Source organism: Salvelinus fontinalis, chromosome 9 (genome assembly GCF_029448725.1).
Source record: "Salvelinus fontinalis isolate EN_2023a chromosome 9, ASM2944872v1, whole genome shotgun sequence".
Lineage (NCBI taxonomy): Eukaryota > Metazoa > Chordata > Actinopteri > Salmoniformes > Salmonidae > Salvelinus > Salvelinus fontinalis.
Window position 1 is genome coordinate 15,921,750 of NC_074673.1, and position 17,164 is coordinate 15,938,913.

The 17,164-nt window shown below is 42.4% G+C and overlaps 1 protein-coding gene across 3 annotated transcripts in view; it reads right to left on the reverse strand.

Annotated features, from left to right (window-relative positions):
* mical2b (microtubule associated monooxygenase, calponin and LIM domain containing 2b) overlaps positions 1 to 17,164 on the reverse strand; it is a 95,706-nt gene that overhangs the window by 10,668 nt on the left and 67,874 nt on the right. For 2 of the 3 annotated variants that reach the window (XM_055933548.1, XM_055933544.1), the window contains 9 exons: positions 16,980 to 17,061; positions 13,251 to 13,356; positions 13,079 to 13,149; positions 10,759 to 10,824; positions 5,792 to 5,898; positions 4,903 to 5,689; positions 4,568 to 4,638; positions 3,081 to 3,176; positions 1,549 to 1,645 (listed from right to left, as the gene is read on the reverse strand). In XM_055933548.1, coding sequence (XP_055789523.1) covers positions 1,549 to 1,645; positions 3,081 to 3,176; positions 4,568 to 4,638; positions 4,903 to 5,689; positions 5,792 to 5,898; positions 10,759 to 10,824; positions 13,079 to 13,149; positions 13,251 to 13,356; positions 16,980 to 17,061 — 1,483 coding nt within the window. The remainder of the gene's footprint in view (positions 1 to 1,548; positions 1,646 to 3,080; positions 3,177 to 4,567; positions 4,639 to 4,902; positions 5,690 to 5,791; positions 5,899 to 10,758; positions 10,825 to 13,078; positions 13,150 to 13,250; positions 13,357 to 16,979; positions 17,062 to 17,164) is intronic. The other variant, XM_055933545.1, reaches the window with a different exon arrangement.

Consider the following 17,164-nt stretch of genomic DNA (forward strand, 5'->3'; position numbering starts at 1 on the left):
TTAAATGAACCATTCTGCTCGGTCTTCGTTGTCAGACAGTTAAGAGAAAACAGTGGAGGAAACGTTCTCTCCCATTGCCATATACTGTACAGCACTGTGACCCTGGCCGTCAAATACCACTGCAAACATCCATAAATTGAATAAAGACAAATAAAGGGAGACTGACATTAAAAAAAATCTAAACTTTTTCCATACTTAGAATCTTGCCTATCACATACACTCAGGTCATTGTCTGACACCTACTCTCTTGCTATCCAGTTGGAGTCTGTGAATAATATCAATGAACAAAGAGCCTATTGAGCCATGAGACCTTCGGCCTCTGCCTTAATTCAATTATCCAAACAAAGCCATGTAAACAGGCACAATGGTTGCCACTGCTGCCGCTGTCCTTCAGGCCCGCATCACAAGAGACACTCTCCCTGTAGTTTTTGAATCAGAATTTGCAAGGCCATTCACTGTACTCAATGGTACTTAGACCACAGACACTCAGTCTGAGGAGGCTTTTAACATTGAGCATAACTATAGGACAAAACACGAGTTCAAAAAGGTCTTTACACAGGAGATGTGCTTTCCATTTAACAATAGAAGGACACAAACTTGGATGAAACAACTGCATTACTCAGGGCTAAGTATGTGTGCTTTTTATGCGCTGTAATTTAATGTTATTATAATAAAAGTAACAGCTAATTATGGTTAAACTCTCAATCATTCTTTATCTGGAGAGTGCAGAAGCAACAAACACATTTCTAATTTACAATTCTGGCAAAACACAATTTACCTTTGAGGAATATGATTACCAGTATGAAAAGATTACTTTTTAAAAGACTAGCAGGAATGACCATTTTTCATTATAAAGTACCTAACTTATATATCACCATGTGCAAGGCTAATGAAACATGGGAAAGATTTTCCCCCTCCTTCCTCTCTTCACAAGGCCAATTGCCACCGCAGTGATTTCTAAACAATTTCAACTTAAAATTGTTATTTTGGTTGAATGCAAATTACTATAATTTGGTAGTTTTTATTATGCATTTTCCTAGCAAAGGCATCAGAGTAGTTCTGACTGTAGACTTGGCCTACTCTAGATAAGGAAATTGAAATAATTATTAGAAAAGCATTGCCACTTGCAAACCTCACAGAAACAGGAAAACTATTCCTGAACATAGGTCATTCTGAATCCAGTGTTTTCATGTCTCAACTATATGTTCTTGGCTGACGTCAAACTAAGACAGTTCCATTACAAACAGTGCCTTTCTCCACTCTCTGTGCATAGCTCAGTTTTCATGTGCCATGTCTTTGTGTGTTACCTTCAGAGATGAGGCCACTCTGATGCAAGGACATAACACTCACTTACTGAACATTCTGATTTTAACCCCTCCATTCCTTTGTCTTAATTTCATAAAATGCTCTGGCCCCAAGTCATAGAGCTACGTCAACCGAATGGATACACTTGTGTATTTACATCACTCATACGCGGTGCAGCTGTTGGAATCAATCCACACAGCATGAGATGACAAACGTGCATTCTGTTGGGACAGTGTGGCTCACCTGGGGCTTCGCCCCGAAGGACCTTCTCAATGGTCACCCCTCTCTCCTCCAGGTCTCTCTGCTTCTCCCCGACTTCCTCCAGCTGCCTCTGGATGATCTTCACACAATAAATACCAGGTCAGATTCAACCAAGGCAGCCTCACAATGGCTCAACACACAATATTTATATCCCATTCATCACCCCAACAAATCAAATACATTTGTGGAAGAGATCATTAGTGAGTCAAATGTTTGAGAGAAACCTTATAAACTGGGTGGTTTGAGCCCTGAATTCTGATTGGCTTACAGCTGTGGGGCACTGTAAACCACGGGTATGACAAAACATGTATTTTTACTGCTCTAATTCAAATCAAAACTTTGTCACGTTCCGAATACAACCAGTGTAGACCTTACTGTGAAATGCTTATTTACAAGCACTTAATCAACAGTGCAGTTCAAACAGAGTTAAGAAAATATTTACCAAATAAACTAAAGTAAAACAAATAACAACACAATAAAATGGCTACATACAGGGGGTACCGGTACCGAGTCAGTGTGCGGGGGTACAGGTTAGTTGAGGTAATTTGTACATGTAGGTAGGGGTGAAGTGACTATGCATAGATAATAAACAGCGAGTAGCAGCAGTGTACAAAACAAATGGAGGGGGGGTCAATGTAAGTAGTCCGGTGGCCATTTGATTAATTGTTCAGCAGTTATGGCTTGGGGGTAGAAGCTGTTAAGCAGCCTTTTGGTCCTCCGACTTGGCGCTCCGGTACCGCTTGCCGTGCGGTAGTAGAGAAAACAGTCTGACTTGGGTGACTGGAGTCTGACAATTTTATGGGCTTTCCTCTGACACCGCCTATTATATAGGTCCTGGAAGGCAGGAAGCTTGGCCCCAGTGATGTACTCGGCTGTATGCACTACCCTCTGCAGTGCCTTACGGTCCGATGCCGGGCAGTTGCCATACCAGGCAGTGATGCAACTGGTCAGGATGCTGTCGATGGTGCAGCTGTAGAACTTGAGGATCTGGGGACCCATGCCAAATCTTTTCAGTCTCCTGAAGGAGAAAAGGTTTTGTCGTGCCCTCTTCACGACTGTCGTGGTGTGTTTGGATCATGATAGTTCGTTGGTGATGTGGACACCAAGGAACTTGAAACTCTCGACCCGCTCCACTACAGCCCCATTGATGTTAACGGGGACCTGTTCGGACCGCCTTTTCCTGTAGTCCATGATCAGCTCCTTTGTCTTGCTCACTTTGAGGGAGAGGTTGTTGTCCTGGTACCACACCGTTGGTAACCACTTTATAATAGCAATAAGGCACCTCGGGGGTTTGTGGTATATGGCCAATATACTGTACCTCAGCTTAGAGCTGTATCCAGGCATTCCGCGTTGCGTCGTGCTTAAGAACAGCCCTTAGCCGTGGTATATTGGCCATATACCACACCCCCTCAGGCCTTATTGCTTAAATATAAAACATGTATATGAATGGCGAATGAAAATGGAAGGCCTCTGTGTGGTAGTGCTGTTCTGTTGTCCATTGTGCTCTACAGTACCTGGGCTCTGTGGAGCCTCTTCAGCTGCTCTCTCTTGGCCTGTTGAATCACAGTCTTCTCCCGTCTCCTCCTCTGTCTCTCCGAGCTCCCATGGAACTAAACACAGACCGACAAGACAGTGTCACACAACTGTTACCTCACAGCAGAGTTAAACCCCTGTGATCGTAGTCCCAACTATTATGGGTCTGGGCATATCAATCTGATACAGTATCTTATCAGTCATGCGATTGACCTGCACTTGATCCTGACGGAAGTAGCAGAGATGGTTCAAAAGTGGCAGTGGTAGTAATTCTGTTACGTAAACAAGGCAGTTCCTAACAGAGAGCTGCAAAATGGGGCTCAAAATAAGAGGGTGGTATGTGTGTGGTGTGCTGTGAAGCCATGGCCAAGACCTATTACAACACCAGAGTGGGATTTCCTCCCCGTATGTAAGGTGATATGAGCAGGTCATGATGTGCTTCTTCAGCCTTCCCAGTAAAGCCTCTCTAATGGAGTATGGATTATCTGTTCTCGGGTCCTGACCCGTCTCTTCATGTCTCTTCTGTATCCTCCGCCTTGAGGAGAGCTGCTTTTAAATCACTGATCTGACTTGACATGGATTGCTGCTTTCACCTGTCATTTATTTTTATTTATTATGTTTAGTTCGTTCTATCGGTTCTGTTGCTAGAGACGCGACCCAGTCGTTCAGTCTTTTTGTTCTGTATCTATGGACGCGACCCAAACGTTCATTCTAAATGTTCCATTGCCAGACTGGCTGGCAACATTCTTATCCCTTGCTTGCTAGCCAGCCAACTACGGCTAACTTAGTCACATCAAAGAATGCAGCCATAATAACAGCAAAGTAGCTGCATTTGCATAAGGTGTTTTCTAGAGACATTTATTTGGATACATTCATAACAATGAAGTAATGAGGCGTGATTTCGCCTGGCATAGAAAATGTGCTCTTTCGTCAGTACATTGTTGTTCAGAGGAACTAGCCAACACAGCTAACACAATCACTTCAAACTGAAACTGGACTGCAAATTAGCTGCACTTTGTTTCGTTTGACCTTTTTTCAATTAATTATTCTTTGTATATATCCATAAAAACGATGCCAGCTGATTCATGATTTCGACTGGCTGAGAAACGCTGTTGCAAATATCGGAGAGACAGACGGCAAGGTTTATACAAATCTCCGCTGTTGAAAACTAAATGTTAATCAAAAAGAAATTAAAGATCATGTCTAAATGCTTTTAATAGTGGAGATCAAGTTTATAAATTGCCTGGCTGGGCTGATGAGACAGTGGATTGCGCATTCAGATGGAACAGAGTAAATAGGCATTTTAACATAATAGATTTAGCCGGTGGTAACTTGTGGAATAGACACTGGCTGGAATGTGGTTTTAACCAATAAGCATTCAGGATTAGACCCATCCATTGTCAGTGATTATTTCAGAGGAAGGTAGGAAGGAATGATGCATGTAAGAGTTTTGGAACAGGGCCCTTACCTTCTGTTTGGCTGGGACGTGCTCATCGTCACTTGAGGAGTCGGACTCATCTTTCTGCTGTTTGCTGGAGGCTATGTATTGATGAGGGAACATGAGGACATTAGTCTGAAGCAGCGGTCTTAAACTGTAGAAAGTAGTTGTACACGCACTTCAACTATGTTATTTACATTAAACACTAAGTATAGGCTACTATTGTAATCTTCTCATTTATAGCATGTACTGTATTAATAGCATTGTAGCATTTATTAGCTCCATGTGAAATTCAACGATGACAAGGGAGTAGAAGCATATAACATCATTCTCATCACATCCTCCCTTGAGTCCTGACCCCTGACCTTTGTTCCTGATGTTGGACAGGATGGTCCTGATGTCCTTCTCCTGACCCCCCACTCCCTCCGGTCCCCCCCTCTTCTTCAGCCTCAGGGAGGAGAAAAAGTAGAGCTTCCTGGGCGGGAGTGAAGCCATGTCGTCTGTGGTGAAGGATCCTACAGACTTGTTGCTGCCTAGGGAGACCTGTTCCAGTAGCGTGGGCAGGTCTGTGGGTCTGTGACCCATGGAGGCCTTGAGTGGATGTGGGGACGGCTGGCTCTTCTGCCCCTCTTCCACTGGTTGGGCCTCCTGGCTTTGGGCGGTATCCCCAAACAGGGAGCTAAAGCTGAATGCTCCATCAGACAGAGGCCTAGGCTTGGTTGGACTGTTGTTTTTCCTCCTGGTGACAACCGTGTTGGAGTCTGTTGTTGTCCTTGATATTCCAAAAGACCTCCTGAAAGCATTGGCCCACACCTGGAATGCGGACGGAACTGGCTGGGGCTGAGCTGGCTGGGGCTGAGCTGGGACTGGTTCTGCCTCTACCCGAGGCAATAGGTCCTTCGGGGGGATCTGGTCCCCAGGTTTGGGATGTGTGGAAGGATCTCCTCCTCCAGTGCCTCGGGCCTCTTCTGGAGTAGCCAGATTCCAGTCCAGGAGTTTCTCTTTCTCAGACAGGGACAGGGTCAGCCTTTTCTTACGGCCGACTGCTTCCTCCAGCTGTGGCACATTTGTGACAGGGCATTCTTCTTTATCCATCGATGAACTCTGATTCTGAGAATCTGCAGGTGGTTTAGGACCATCATGGGAGACCTGCTGAACAAATACAAAGTACTGTTTTATTGCTCAGTTGCAATACGTGAAATGTTTATATACCACAGGAAACTGTTTAGTATCTGTTTGAATATTGTGCTTTACCAGTGGTTCAATCTCCTCAAAATCAGAGTTGGCCTCTTCAATGTTGGGCTCCTCGTTTTCTGCAGCTTTTTCACGTGAGAAGTGCCTCACCAGGATGAGAGGGAGAGCTGAAGGAGTAGAGTACAACAGACAACATGCTTGATCAGAGCTCATGCAGCTACTGTAGGTCAGACTTAAATATTGCAGACAGATTGTGGCTTCCATCAATGTAAATGTCTGCGTCATTGCCCAATTCACCATATTGTGTGTGTGTGCGTGTTAAATATATATACATACCCACCTTTTTTTATTTGTATATATTTTCCCTTATTAGTTTCCCCTAATTGGAGTAAACTAATGGACAACAACATTTAGCCTTCAACTTCCAGCTTAAACATACTTTATAAATACAGACACAGTATATCTTACAATGGTTATCTTTTGTTTGTTTTTAGTCCCATCCTTCAGCTACCCTCAACCCCTCCCATCTACTTCTGAAGACCATCCCATTTTCTATTTGCCATATATTTTTAACTGTGCTGTTTCACAAAAGTTCTGAACCTATATACATTTTACAGACATAGTATATTTTACATTGGTTACCTTGTCCAACTCGTCAGGTCCACTCAACTCCTCCCATCCATCTTTGAACCACATCCAGTTTTGGTGTTTATTTGACATATATTTTTAACTGTGCTGTTATGTTTCACAAAGTTCTGAACCTTTCTATTCTCATAGTTTCTAAAGATTGTACATTTAAAAAAAAAAATGGTTTAAGAGTATTATATTATTGAGCGATTGACTATGACTTTTCAAATCACCCGGCAGTGCTATCTGCAGTTAGCTCCAGGTAAATGTTGCAATTCTTCAGCCATACCTGAACCTGTGACCAAAAACAAGCTATGTATGGACAGTACCAAAACAAATGATCTAATGATTCTGTCCCTTCGCAGCAAAATCTGCAGAACTGGGATGTTTGTATCCGTATGTATGTATGTATGTATGTATCCGTATGTATGTATGTATCCGTATGTATGTATGTATGTATCCGTATGTATGTATCCGTATGTATCCGTATGTATGTATCCGTATGTATCCGTATGTATGTATCCGTATGTATCCGTATGTATGTATCCGTATGTATGTATGTATGTATCCGTATGTATCCGTATGTATGTATCCGTATGTATGTATGTATGTATCCGTATGTATCCGTATGTATGTATCCGTATGTATGTATGTGTATGTATGTATGTATGTATGTATCCGTATGTATGTATGTATGTATGTATGTATGTATGTATGTATGTATGTATGTATGTATGTATGTATGTGCACACACACAATTCTATTGGTTACAAGAATTTTGTATAATCATTTCAAATTGAAAAAAGTTCTGAATCAGATGCTTTGGGAATCAGTTCATAAACCATGTGGCATGGAATTGGTACATCGGAAAATTTATCCCAACTATTTTGCAATCTATATGACATAGCGGTCATTTTTTTGGTCCTGAAATTAAACTGGTATATTTTTTAATTTAACACAATTTTCTTTAACCAATTTGTCTTTAATACAGGACGGCCAGACAAGTTCCTTCTCCCCCTTCCCTCTTCCATTTTTTTGCGGTAATGCTGCATTTAGTTGGTTGTAATTTTGGGTAGAGCAGACTTTTCCATGTATTTTGTTAGCTGCATGTGTGAGATACAGTACATTCGGGAAAGTACTCCAGACCCTTTCACTTTTTCCATATTTTGTTATGTTACAGCCTTATTCTGAAATAGATTAAATTGTTGTTTCTTTATCAATCTACACACAATACCCCATAATGACAAAGCAAAAACAGGTTTAGGCATTTTAGCACATTTATAAAAAGTTAACATAAGTATTCAGACACTTATGATATTTGAAATTGAGATCAGGCGCATCCTATTTCCATTGATCATCCTTGAGATGTTTTTACAATTTGATTGGAGTCTACCTGTGGTAAATTCAATTGATTGGACATGATTTAGAAAGGCACATACCTGTCTATATAAGGTCCCACAGTTGACAGTGCATGTAAGAGCAAAAACCAAGCCATGAGGTTGAAGGAATTGTCCGTAGAGCTCAGAGACAGGATTGTGTCGAGGCACAGATCTGGGGAAGGCTATCAAAACATTTCTGCATCATTGAAGGTCCCCAAGAACACAGTGGCCTCCACCATTCTTACATGGAAGAAGTTTGGAACCACCAAGACTCTTCCTAGAACTGGCCGCCCGGCCAAATTAAGCAATCAGGGGAGAAGGGCCTTGGTCAGGGAGGTAACCAAGAACCCGATGGTCACTGTGACAGAGCTTCAGAGTTTCTCTATGGAGATGGGAGAACCTTCCAGAAGGACAACCATCTTTGCAGCACTCCATCAAATCAGGCCACTCCTCGGTAAAAGGCACGAAAGCCTGCTTAGATTTTGCAAAAAGGCATCTAAACAAGATTATCTGGTCTGATGAAACCAAGACTGAACTCTTTGGCCTGAATACCTAGTGTCACGTCTGGAGGAAATCTGGCACCATCCCTACGGTGAAGCACAGTGGTGGCAGCATCATGCTGTGGGGATGTTTTTCAGAAGCAGCGACTGGGAGACTAGTTAGGATCGAGGGAAAGATTAACAGAGCAAAGTACAGAGAGATGCTTGATGAAAACTTGCTGCAGAGGGCTCAGGACCTCTGACTGGAGCTTTATTTATTTCACCTTTATCTAACCAGGTAGGCCAGTTGAGAACAAGTTCTCATTTACAACTGCGACCTGGCCAAGATAAAGCAAAGCAGTGCAACACAAACAACAGAGTTACACAAACAAACGTACAGTCAATAACACAATAGAAAAAATCTATGTACAGTGTGTGCAAATGAAGAGTCGGGAGGTAAGGTAATAAATAGGCCGTAGTGGCGAGATAATTACAATTTAGCAATTAACACTGAAGTGATAGATGTGCAGATGATGATGTGCAAGTAGAGATAGTGGGGTGCAAAAGAGCAAGATGATAAATAATAATATGGGGATGATGTAGTTGGGTGTGCTATTTACAGATTGGCTGTGTACAGGTGCAGTGATCAATAAGCTGCTCAGACAGCTGATGCTTAAAGTTAGTGAGGGAGATATAAGTCTCCAGCTTCAGGGATTTTTGCAATTCATTCCAGTCATTGACAGCAGAGAACTGGAAGGCGGCCAAAGGAAGTGTTGGCTTTGGGGATGACCAGTGAAATATACCTGCTGGAGCGCGTGCTATGGGTAGGTGTTGCTATGGTGACCAGTGAGCTGAGATAAGGCGGGGCTTTACCTAGCAAAGACTTATAGATGACCTGGAGCCAGTGGGTTTGGCGACGAATATGTAGTGAGGGCCAGCCAATGAGAGCATACAGTTGAGAGGATTTGCAGAGAAGAATGGGAGAACCTCCCCGAACACAGGTGTGCCAAGCTTGTAGCGTCATACCCAAGAAGACTCGAGGCTGTGATTGCTGTCGTAGGTGATTCAACAAAGTACTGAGGCCTCCCGGGTGGCGCAGTGGTCTAGGGCACTGCATCGCAGTGCTAACTGCGCCACCAGAGTCTCTGGGTTCGCGCCCAGGCTCTGTCGCAGCCGGCCGCGACCGGGAGGTCCGTGGAGCGACGCACAATTGGCATAGCGTCGTCCGGGGTAGGGAGGGTTTGGCCGGTAGGGATATCCTTGTCTCATCGCGCTCCAGCGACTCCTGTGGCGGGCCGGGCGCAGTGCGCGCCAACCAAAGGGGGCCAGGTACACGGTGTTTCCTCCGACACATTGGTGCGGCTGGCTTCCGGGTTGGAGGCGCGCTGTGTTAAAGAAGCAGTACGGCTGGTTGGGTTGTGCTTCGGAGGACGCATGGCTTTCGACCTTCGTCTCTCCCGAGCCCGTACGGGAGTTGTAGCGATGAGACAAGGTAGTAATTACTAGCGATTGGATACCACGAAAAAATTGGGGAGAAAATGGGATAAAAATTCAAAAAAATAAAAAATAAAGTACTGAGTAAAGGGTCTTAATACTTATGTAAATGTGATTTGTAAACAATTCTAAAAACGTGTTTTTGCTTAGTCATTATGGGCTAGTGTGTGTAGGATGAGGGGGGGGGGGGGGTGATTGAATCAATTTTAGAATAAGGCTGTAACATAAAATATGGAAAAAGTCAAGGGGTCTGAATGCACTAACTCCACCAGTCCTATTTACAAAGATTATACAGTTCTACATTTTTTTCTTCCTAAAATGATGTTTTTTTTAATCAATTAGTATATTTGAGTTTAACCTTAATATTTGTTTTAATAATTGTTCCGTCTTTTCTGGTGGATTAAACTGAAATTGGTAGATCAGAAAACACGCTCCTCAGATACATGCTCATTTACACACACTACATACACAAACAACCTGTGTTGTCATTGTGTATAATAAGGGTCATTACGCATGATCAATCATGTCTGAAATGATCAAATAACGTATGCAAAATCTTTACAGTTCGATAGAGTTGAAGTAACCAGAATCATGTTTTATCAGCAAGATAGCAGTTATAATGCGATCTATCCCGAAAAGTAACCTAGTCCAAACACAAATCTAATTCAATTGTAGACAACTCTAGACCAAAACAAAAAAATGTAATATTCTTCCCAGAGAACACCAGCTCCCTCTAGTGTATGTGAGATCTCACTTCAGCTTTTAAATCTTTCATTTAACTCAGATTCTCACGCAATACTTCAACACCATCAGTCAGTGTACTGTCATTTTTTCTCATTGGTATTATTAAAGTACAGAACACCACAGGCCCCAGCTGCAACAGCTCTCTATGCATTGCAGTGACTTCTACAAAACACAAACATCAGAGCTAGTAACGCCACAGCAGGGAATAAGGGGTGAAATTCCTGTAGGAGGATAAGGAGGTGATATAGATAGGACTGATATAAGGATCATGTCAGATTATCAACAGCAGAGGTTGCCCACTCACTAGCACAGATCTTCCTCTTCCATCTGCTGTTCCCAGATGGGAGGGATGACTTGGTACTGGAATGTTCTGCAGGGAGAGTGGGCATAACCCGTATCACAACACATACAGTATTGATCTGCGGCAACACATTTGAACTGGATATCTGTCAAACAATGATAAACTATAGTTCTACATTTACAAGTTATGTAAGCGAATGAGAGGATTCTATACAGTTTTAGGGTGCTAGGCAACTACCATTCAGCCATGGGGTGGCGTCGCACACCTTTCAACTGAGCCCAGCAAATGTAGCGTGGAGAACAGAACAGCTGTGGCCTATTGACAGCCAGTAGACAGCCCTATCTGTGCAGCCGGACAGAATGTTCAGGCCAGTCGCAGTGCACAGCGCTCCCCATGCCAAGACAAATATTCACTTAATGTGGGAGAATGGCTTTGTCTGCCCCACCCAGATTTCAGAGCCTTAACTGGAGGAGTGGGATCTCACACGGGGAAACAGAGGACGGCAGGCTGCTCCAAAATCACTCACTCCCTCAGACCCTAATAAACAAAGTCTACATCCCACAGTACCAGGGCTATATCACTATATGGATGGAATCATATCCTACACGCTCTAGACATCCAGACTGATGCCTGTAATGATGCTGGGAGAGAACTTAGGCTGCTACAAGGCCAAGGCTGTGGGCGGCGAGAACAGGGAAATAGCTACAGTTGAAGACGGAAGTTTACTTACACTTTAGCCAAATACATTTAAACTCAGTTTTTCACAATTCCTGACATTTAATCATAGTAAAAATTCCCTGTCTTAAGTCAGTTAGGATGTCAAAATAATAGTAGTTAAAATGTTAAAATAATAGTAGAGCGAATGATTTATTTCAGCTTTAATTTCTTTTTCATCACATTCCCAGTGGGTCAGAAGTTTACATACACTCAATTAGTATCTGGTAGCATTGCCTTTGAATTGTTGACCTTGGGTCAAACGTTTCGGGTAGCCTTCCACAAGCTTCCCACAATAAGTTGGGTGAATTCTGGCCCATTCCTCCTGACAGAGCTGGTGTAACTGAGTCAGGTTTGTAGGCCTCCTTGCTCGCACACACTTTTTCAGTTCCGCCCACACGTTTTCTATAGGATTGAGGTCAGGGCTTTGTGATGGCCACTCCAATACCTTGACTTTGTTGTCCTTAAGCCATTTTGCCACAACTTTGGAAGTATGCTTGGGGTCATTGTCCATTTGGAAGACCCACTTCCTGACTGATGTCTTGAGATGTTGCTTCAATATATCCACAATTTTCCTCCCTCATGATGCCATCCATTTTGTGAAGTACACCAGTCTCTCCTGCAGCAAAGCACCCCCACAACATGATGCTGCCACCCCTGTGCTTCACGGTTGGGATGGTGTTCTTTGGCTTGCAGGCCTTCCACTTTTTCCTCCAAACATAATGGTCATTATGGCCAAACAGTTCTGTTTTTGTTTCATCAGACCAGAGGACATTTCTCCAAAAAAGTACGATCTTGGTCCCCATGTGCAATTGCAAACCGTAGTCTGACTTTTTATGGTGGCTTTGGAGCAGTGGCTTCTTCCTTGCGGAGTGGCCTTTCAGGTTATGTCGATATAGGACTCGTTTTACCGTGGATATTGATACTTTTGTACCCGTTTCCTCCAGCATCTTCACAAGGTCCTTTGCTGTTGTTCTGGGATTGATTTGCACTTTTTGCACCAAAGTACGTTCATCTCTAGGAGACAGAACGCGTCTCCTTCCTGAGCGGTATGACAGCTGCGTGGTCCCATGGTGTTTAAACTTGTGTACTATTGTTTGTACAGATGAACGTGGTACCTACCTACAATTTTTTTTCCCCTGAGGTCTTGGCTGCTTTCTTTTGATTTTCCAATGATGTCAAGCAAAGAGGCACTGAGTTTGAAGGTAGGTCTTGAAATATATCCACAGGTACACCTCCAATTAACTTAAATGATGTCAATTAGGCTTTAGAAGCTTCTGATAGGCATGACATCATTTTCTGGAATTTTCCAAGCTGTTTAAAGGCACAGTCAACCTAGTGTATGTAAACTTCTGACCCATTGGAATTGATACAGTAAATAAGTGAAATAATCTCTAAACAATTGTAGGAAAAATGACTTGTGTCATGCACACAGTAGATGTCCTAACTGACTTGCCAAAACTATAGTTTGTTAACAAGTGGTTGAAAAACAAGTTTTAATGACTCCAACCTAAGTGTATGTAAACTTCGTCTTCAACTGTATGGCTGAAGCTAGGGGGAAATCAGGCTAATGTGTTTCATGTGGGTGAATGTCAGGGAGACTTCACACCTTTCTTCTCCTGTGCAGAATCTTGTGGTTTGAGAGATGTATCGGAGTTGGCCTGTTTCTTCGAGTCAGCACTGTAAAAAGACATGGACAACACACAAAAACAATGAGCAACGGCAAATATCCATATACGAATAAGGACACATTGAGGGTTGTGCTGTAGTAGTGGACTCACGTCCTGTTGGAGTCAGGCATGTCCAGGTCCACTGTGTTCATGGCCACCTCAGGCACCGTGCGGGTGTACAGTCCATTCATCAGACCTGTGCATCTGTAGTGATGTCCTGAAAATAGAAATCTTATTAGGCCAAATTCACATATGACACTAAGTGTACTCCAACAAACTAGGACAGCTAGGATGGTTACAAAGCTACTGCTCTTACTATGTGTAAATGTGTCTGCCTCTAACTGGCTAGGTCACACTACCAGGCTGCATTACTGCTTTGGAAATAACAGTGCAAACATGTTACCTTACTTTATACATTTGCACCAGTCAGCATGCAATAAAAGTCTCATATATATATCTGTAGACACACAGGTATAAATGGAGACTTGGTAAAAGCATTGTGTTAAAGTATAAATCAACAATTAAGGAAAACCAACCATGTGATAGGGAACAAAAGTGAACATTCATGCTAGTGATTACTCACAGAACCAAACTGAAGACATGTAGATAATTGTTTCATAGATTCTTCTGAGTACATTTCATAATGAAAAACCAATACAAACATTATCTAGAATTCTACGTAAATGCGTGGGGCATGCTCTGCATCAGTAACTGAATGGGTTGGTTAGGTGGTGTAGTATACTATGGTTATGGATGTGGGTCTAATTGTCCAGGCAACACAGCTTCAGCACAAACAATAGCCCACTTGAGGTGCTGAATCAGAATGAATTTAGGGCAATTACCCAAATAATACTGTTGATGTCACATTGTGTTTGGATTCCAATACAACAACAAAAAATACTTTGACCGAGAGATTACCCAAGGATGACCCAGAGATGACCCAAACAGAAAGATGAGAAAGACCCGAAAAGAGAAACCCATAAAGTGAAAGTATGCGTGTAATGGTCTATTACTATTATTTGAATTCAGTTCATAGTGGAGACGCTTTTGCATTGGGTCTAATGTATGGTTTTTGTTGTGACAATAAGTGACCGTGCTATTTGGGGAAATAAAATAAAAGTAACTGCTACCTAGAAGTGTCACTCAGGCCCCCCTAAAAACACATGACCGACTGGGGAATGAACAGGGCTGAGCGACACTGTCCAGGGAAATTCAAGTGTGGTTAAGTGCGTGGGAATGTGCCAATCAGCAAACAAGTTTTTTGTAAACAGAGGTTATGCTTGTGACAGGGTTATTAATGTGAGGGTGCAGGTAAATTTTTTTTTTTTTTTTGCAAAATCGAACATTTCAGTTGTTAATTCTGCTGTTAATATGAAAAATCAATAAAAGTTGGTAAATTTGGCTAATTTGTTTAAAAAAATTAAGGGAGGAAGCAAGTAACTTATGTAATCAAATACATTTATTTATACTTACAGCTTTAAATAGCATAAATTAATCAAAACAGTTTATTCACTGTGGAAAAATACAAGGTAGCAAACAAAATCTTATAAACAACTAAAATGTACAACAAAATATTCTGGAGCCAACTTGCAGAATTGTGCCCCCAAAAAACTAGGATCTTGTCATGAGCAATGAGCTCAGCTTTGTGTTAGGAGCAACATGAGCCCTTGAGAAGGTTTCTGAATAATAAGCGCCTTCTGCAACAGAGAATCACAGGGGGACATAGACGGGGAGATGGAGGTTACTATCAGATGGGGCAGACAAAAAGACAAAAAGAGAAACTGCATGTCAAAAACTCCGACCTTCAACACGTTGTGCGTTAAAGCGGTCAGAAAGAACAGCACGTCTCAGTGGGTTAGCTTGGAAGAATGGAAGGCTTTTGAAACATACTAGTGACTCAATAATTGAACAAATGTGTGTCTAACGGAATGAACTCCTTGCCATACACAGGACCCATGCTGCGTTCTCAACATGAATGGTTAATGAGTGGTCACTAAGAGCTATGGAGGCAGCGAACGCAAAGCAACAATATTGATCATGTGACCCAAGTAGGCCATCACCTTCCTGCCATAACGATTCAGCCCGTCACAATAATTGTTGTGTGTGTGTGTGTGTGTGTGTGTGTGTGTGTGCGCGCACCGTGGGATTTATTTAAGATACCAATCAGAGTTCGCAGCAATCAGCCATAGGTTGCAGTAATGGAATTTGAAACAGACTACATAATGAAAGAATGGAGAAATGAAATGTGAGAAATATGGAAGGGAAAACATGACCTAAAAATATTAAGAATCACAAATAAAATAAAAGCTTTGTTGCAACACTTAGCAATCCTTTTCAAAAACAAGTCATAACTGTACTACCAGACCAAGCTATTGATTCAGAACCCTTCAGAACAAACATTCCTGGGATCATTTGCATATTAGAATATGTGCAAAAATGTGCGTCAAATCCAAGTCTTGTGATCCAAGCAGTACAAAAGCAAAGAACTATACCTAAATATTTCAAAGAAAAACAATCTTTCTTTGGAAGAATTTGCTACAGTACCTGATGTAGAGATAAACATGAGGATCCTCTGTGTTCTTTTACAACAATGAGAGTTTAACTCAGATTCATCTAAAATCAAATGTGTCCCATTAAACTGCACTAGAAAAATCTACCAAATAACGGTGTGAAAGAAGATTCTAAAACAAAAATATAGCAACAAAATACCCTCCGGAATCATCTTAGAAAAAAGCTAGTGAGATGCAAAAACAATAATACTGTTTGCCATCTCCATTACGTGCCTCACAGGCGCAATATAGCAGTGCAGTTCAAGAAAAAGCAGTACTCCGTTCAACAGACTCCACAAAACACAAGCACACCAGGCACTACACACAACCTTAGCAGTCCCGCCAAGTCAAGTGCTTTTAGTGGATCCATTTTGGATTACAAAATGTTAAAATAATTTTACCCAAAAATAAGCTTAGGAATACTGAAATAAAAGATTAAGTAATTGAAAGGATGCATGTTTAAAGGGATACTTAAGGATTTTGGCCTTTTAACTACCTCCCCAGAGTCAGATGAACCCATGGATACCATTTTTATGTCTCTGTAGTTTGAAGGAAGTTGCTAACTAGCACAATGACTGGAAGTCTATGATAACTGCTAGCATGATTTCAAGATTCCATAGACTTCCAGTCATTGCGCTAATGCTAGTGGAGCATTGGCTCGCAAAACTACCTCAAACTTCCTTCCTATTGGAAGGAGACATAAAAATGGTATCCAATGGTTCATCTGACTACGGGGAAGTAGGACTTAATTGCCAAAATCCCAAAGTATCCCTTTAAGAACCATGCATCGCACTTGGTATAATACTTTCATGAACATGAAGTTTGTTTGTCATAAAATCAAATAAAGAATAGAAGACTTGAAATTGAACATCATTTTAGAATCTGCATAAAGCATTTTACATTGTGCAGACTGCTGTAGCTCAGGCACTTGCGTCACAGAGAGTACAGTACAGCATTAAGTCCATGAGGCACCAGGCACTGCATCTCTAGTTGGCCCTGAGTCCTAGACGCTACTGGGCCCAGGGCAGTAGGCCTTGGGGCTGGGGCTCAGGCTGCCCAGCCTCCATATAAATCTGGCCCAGGAGCTCGTGCAGCATGCTCAGTAGGGGCAGGCCCAGACTCAGCAGCTCGTACAGGAAGCTGTAGTCCTCTGAGCGATCCCTGAGGTGGAGCCCCGCCTGACTGACTGCCCCATGCACCCAGCAGGCCAGCCGGTGGGGCGTCCCACACACTGTTTGGCCAGCGTGCAGCGGCCAGCGCAGGCTTCTCCTAAGGAAGGAACACAGGGTACCTGGCGGCTGGCTCTGCAGGCTGCCCATGGTTGAGTTGGGGTCACTCCCGTTCGCCAAAGAGGTCAGATGTCCCTGGTCCTCCTGTGTGTGATAGGCACAACATAACATTTAAAAATCAGACTAAGTGGTGACTAAACACATAAATAAAAAATGTTAAAATATCACAAATAACATCATACTTCCC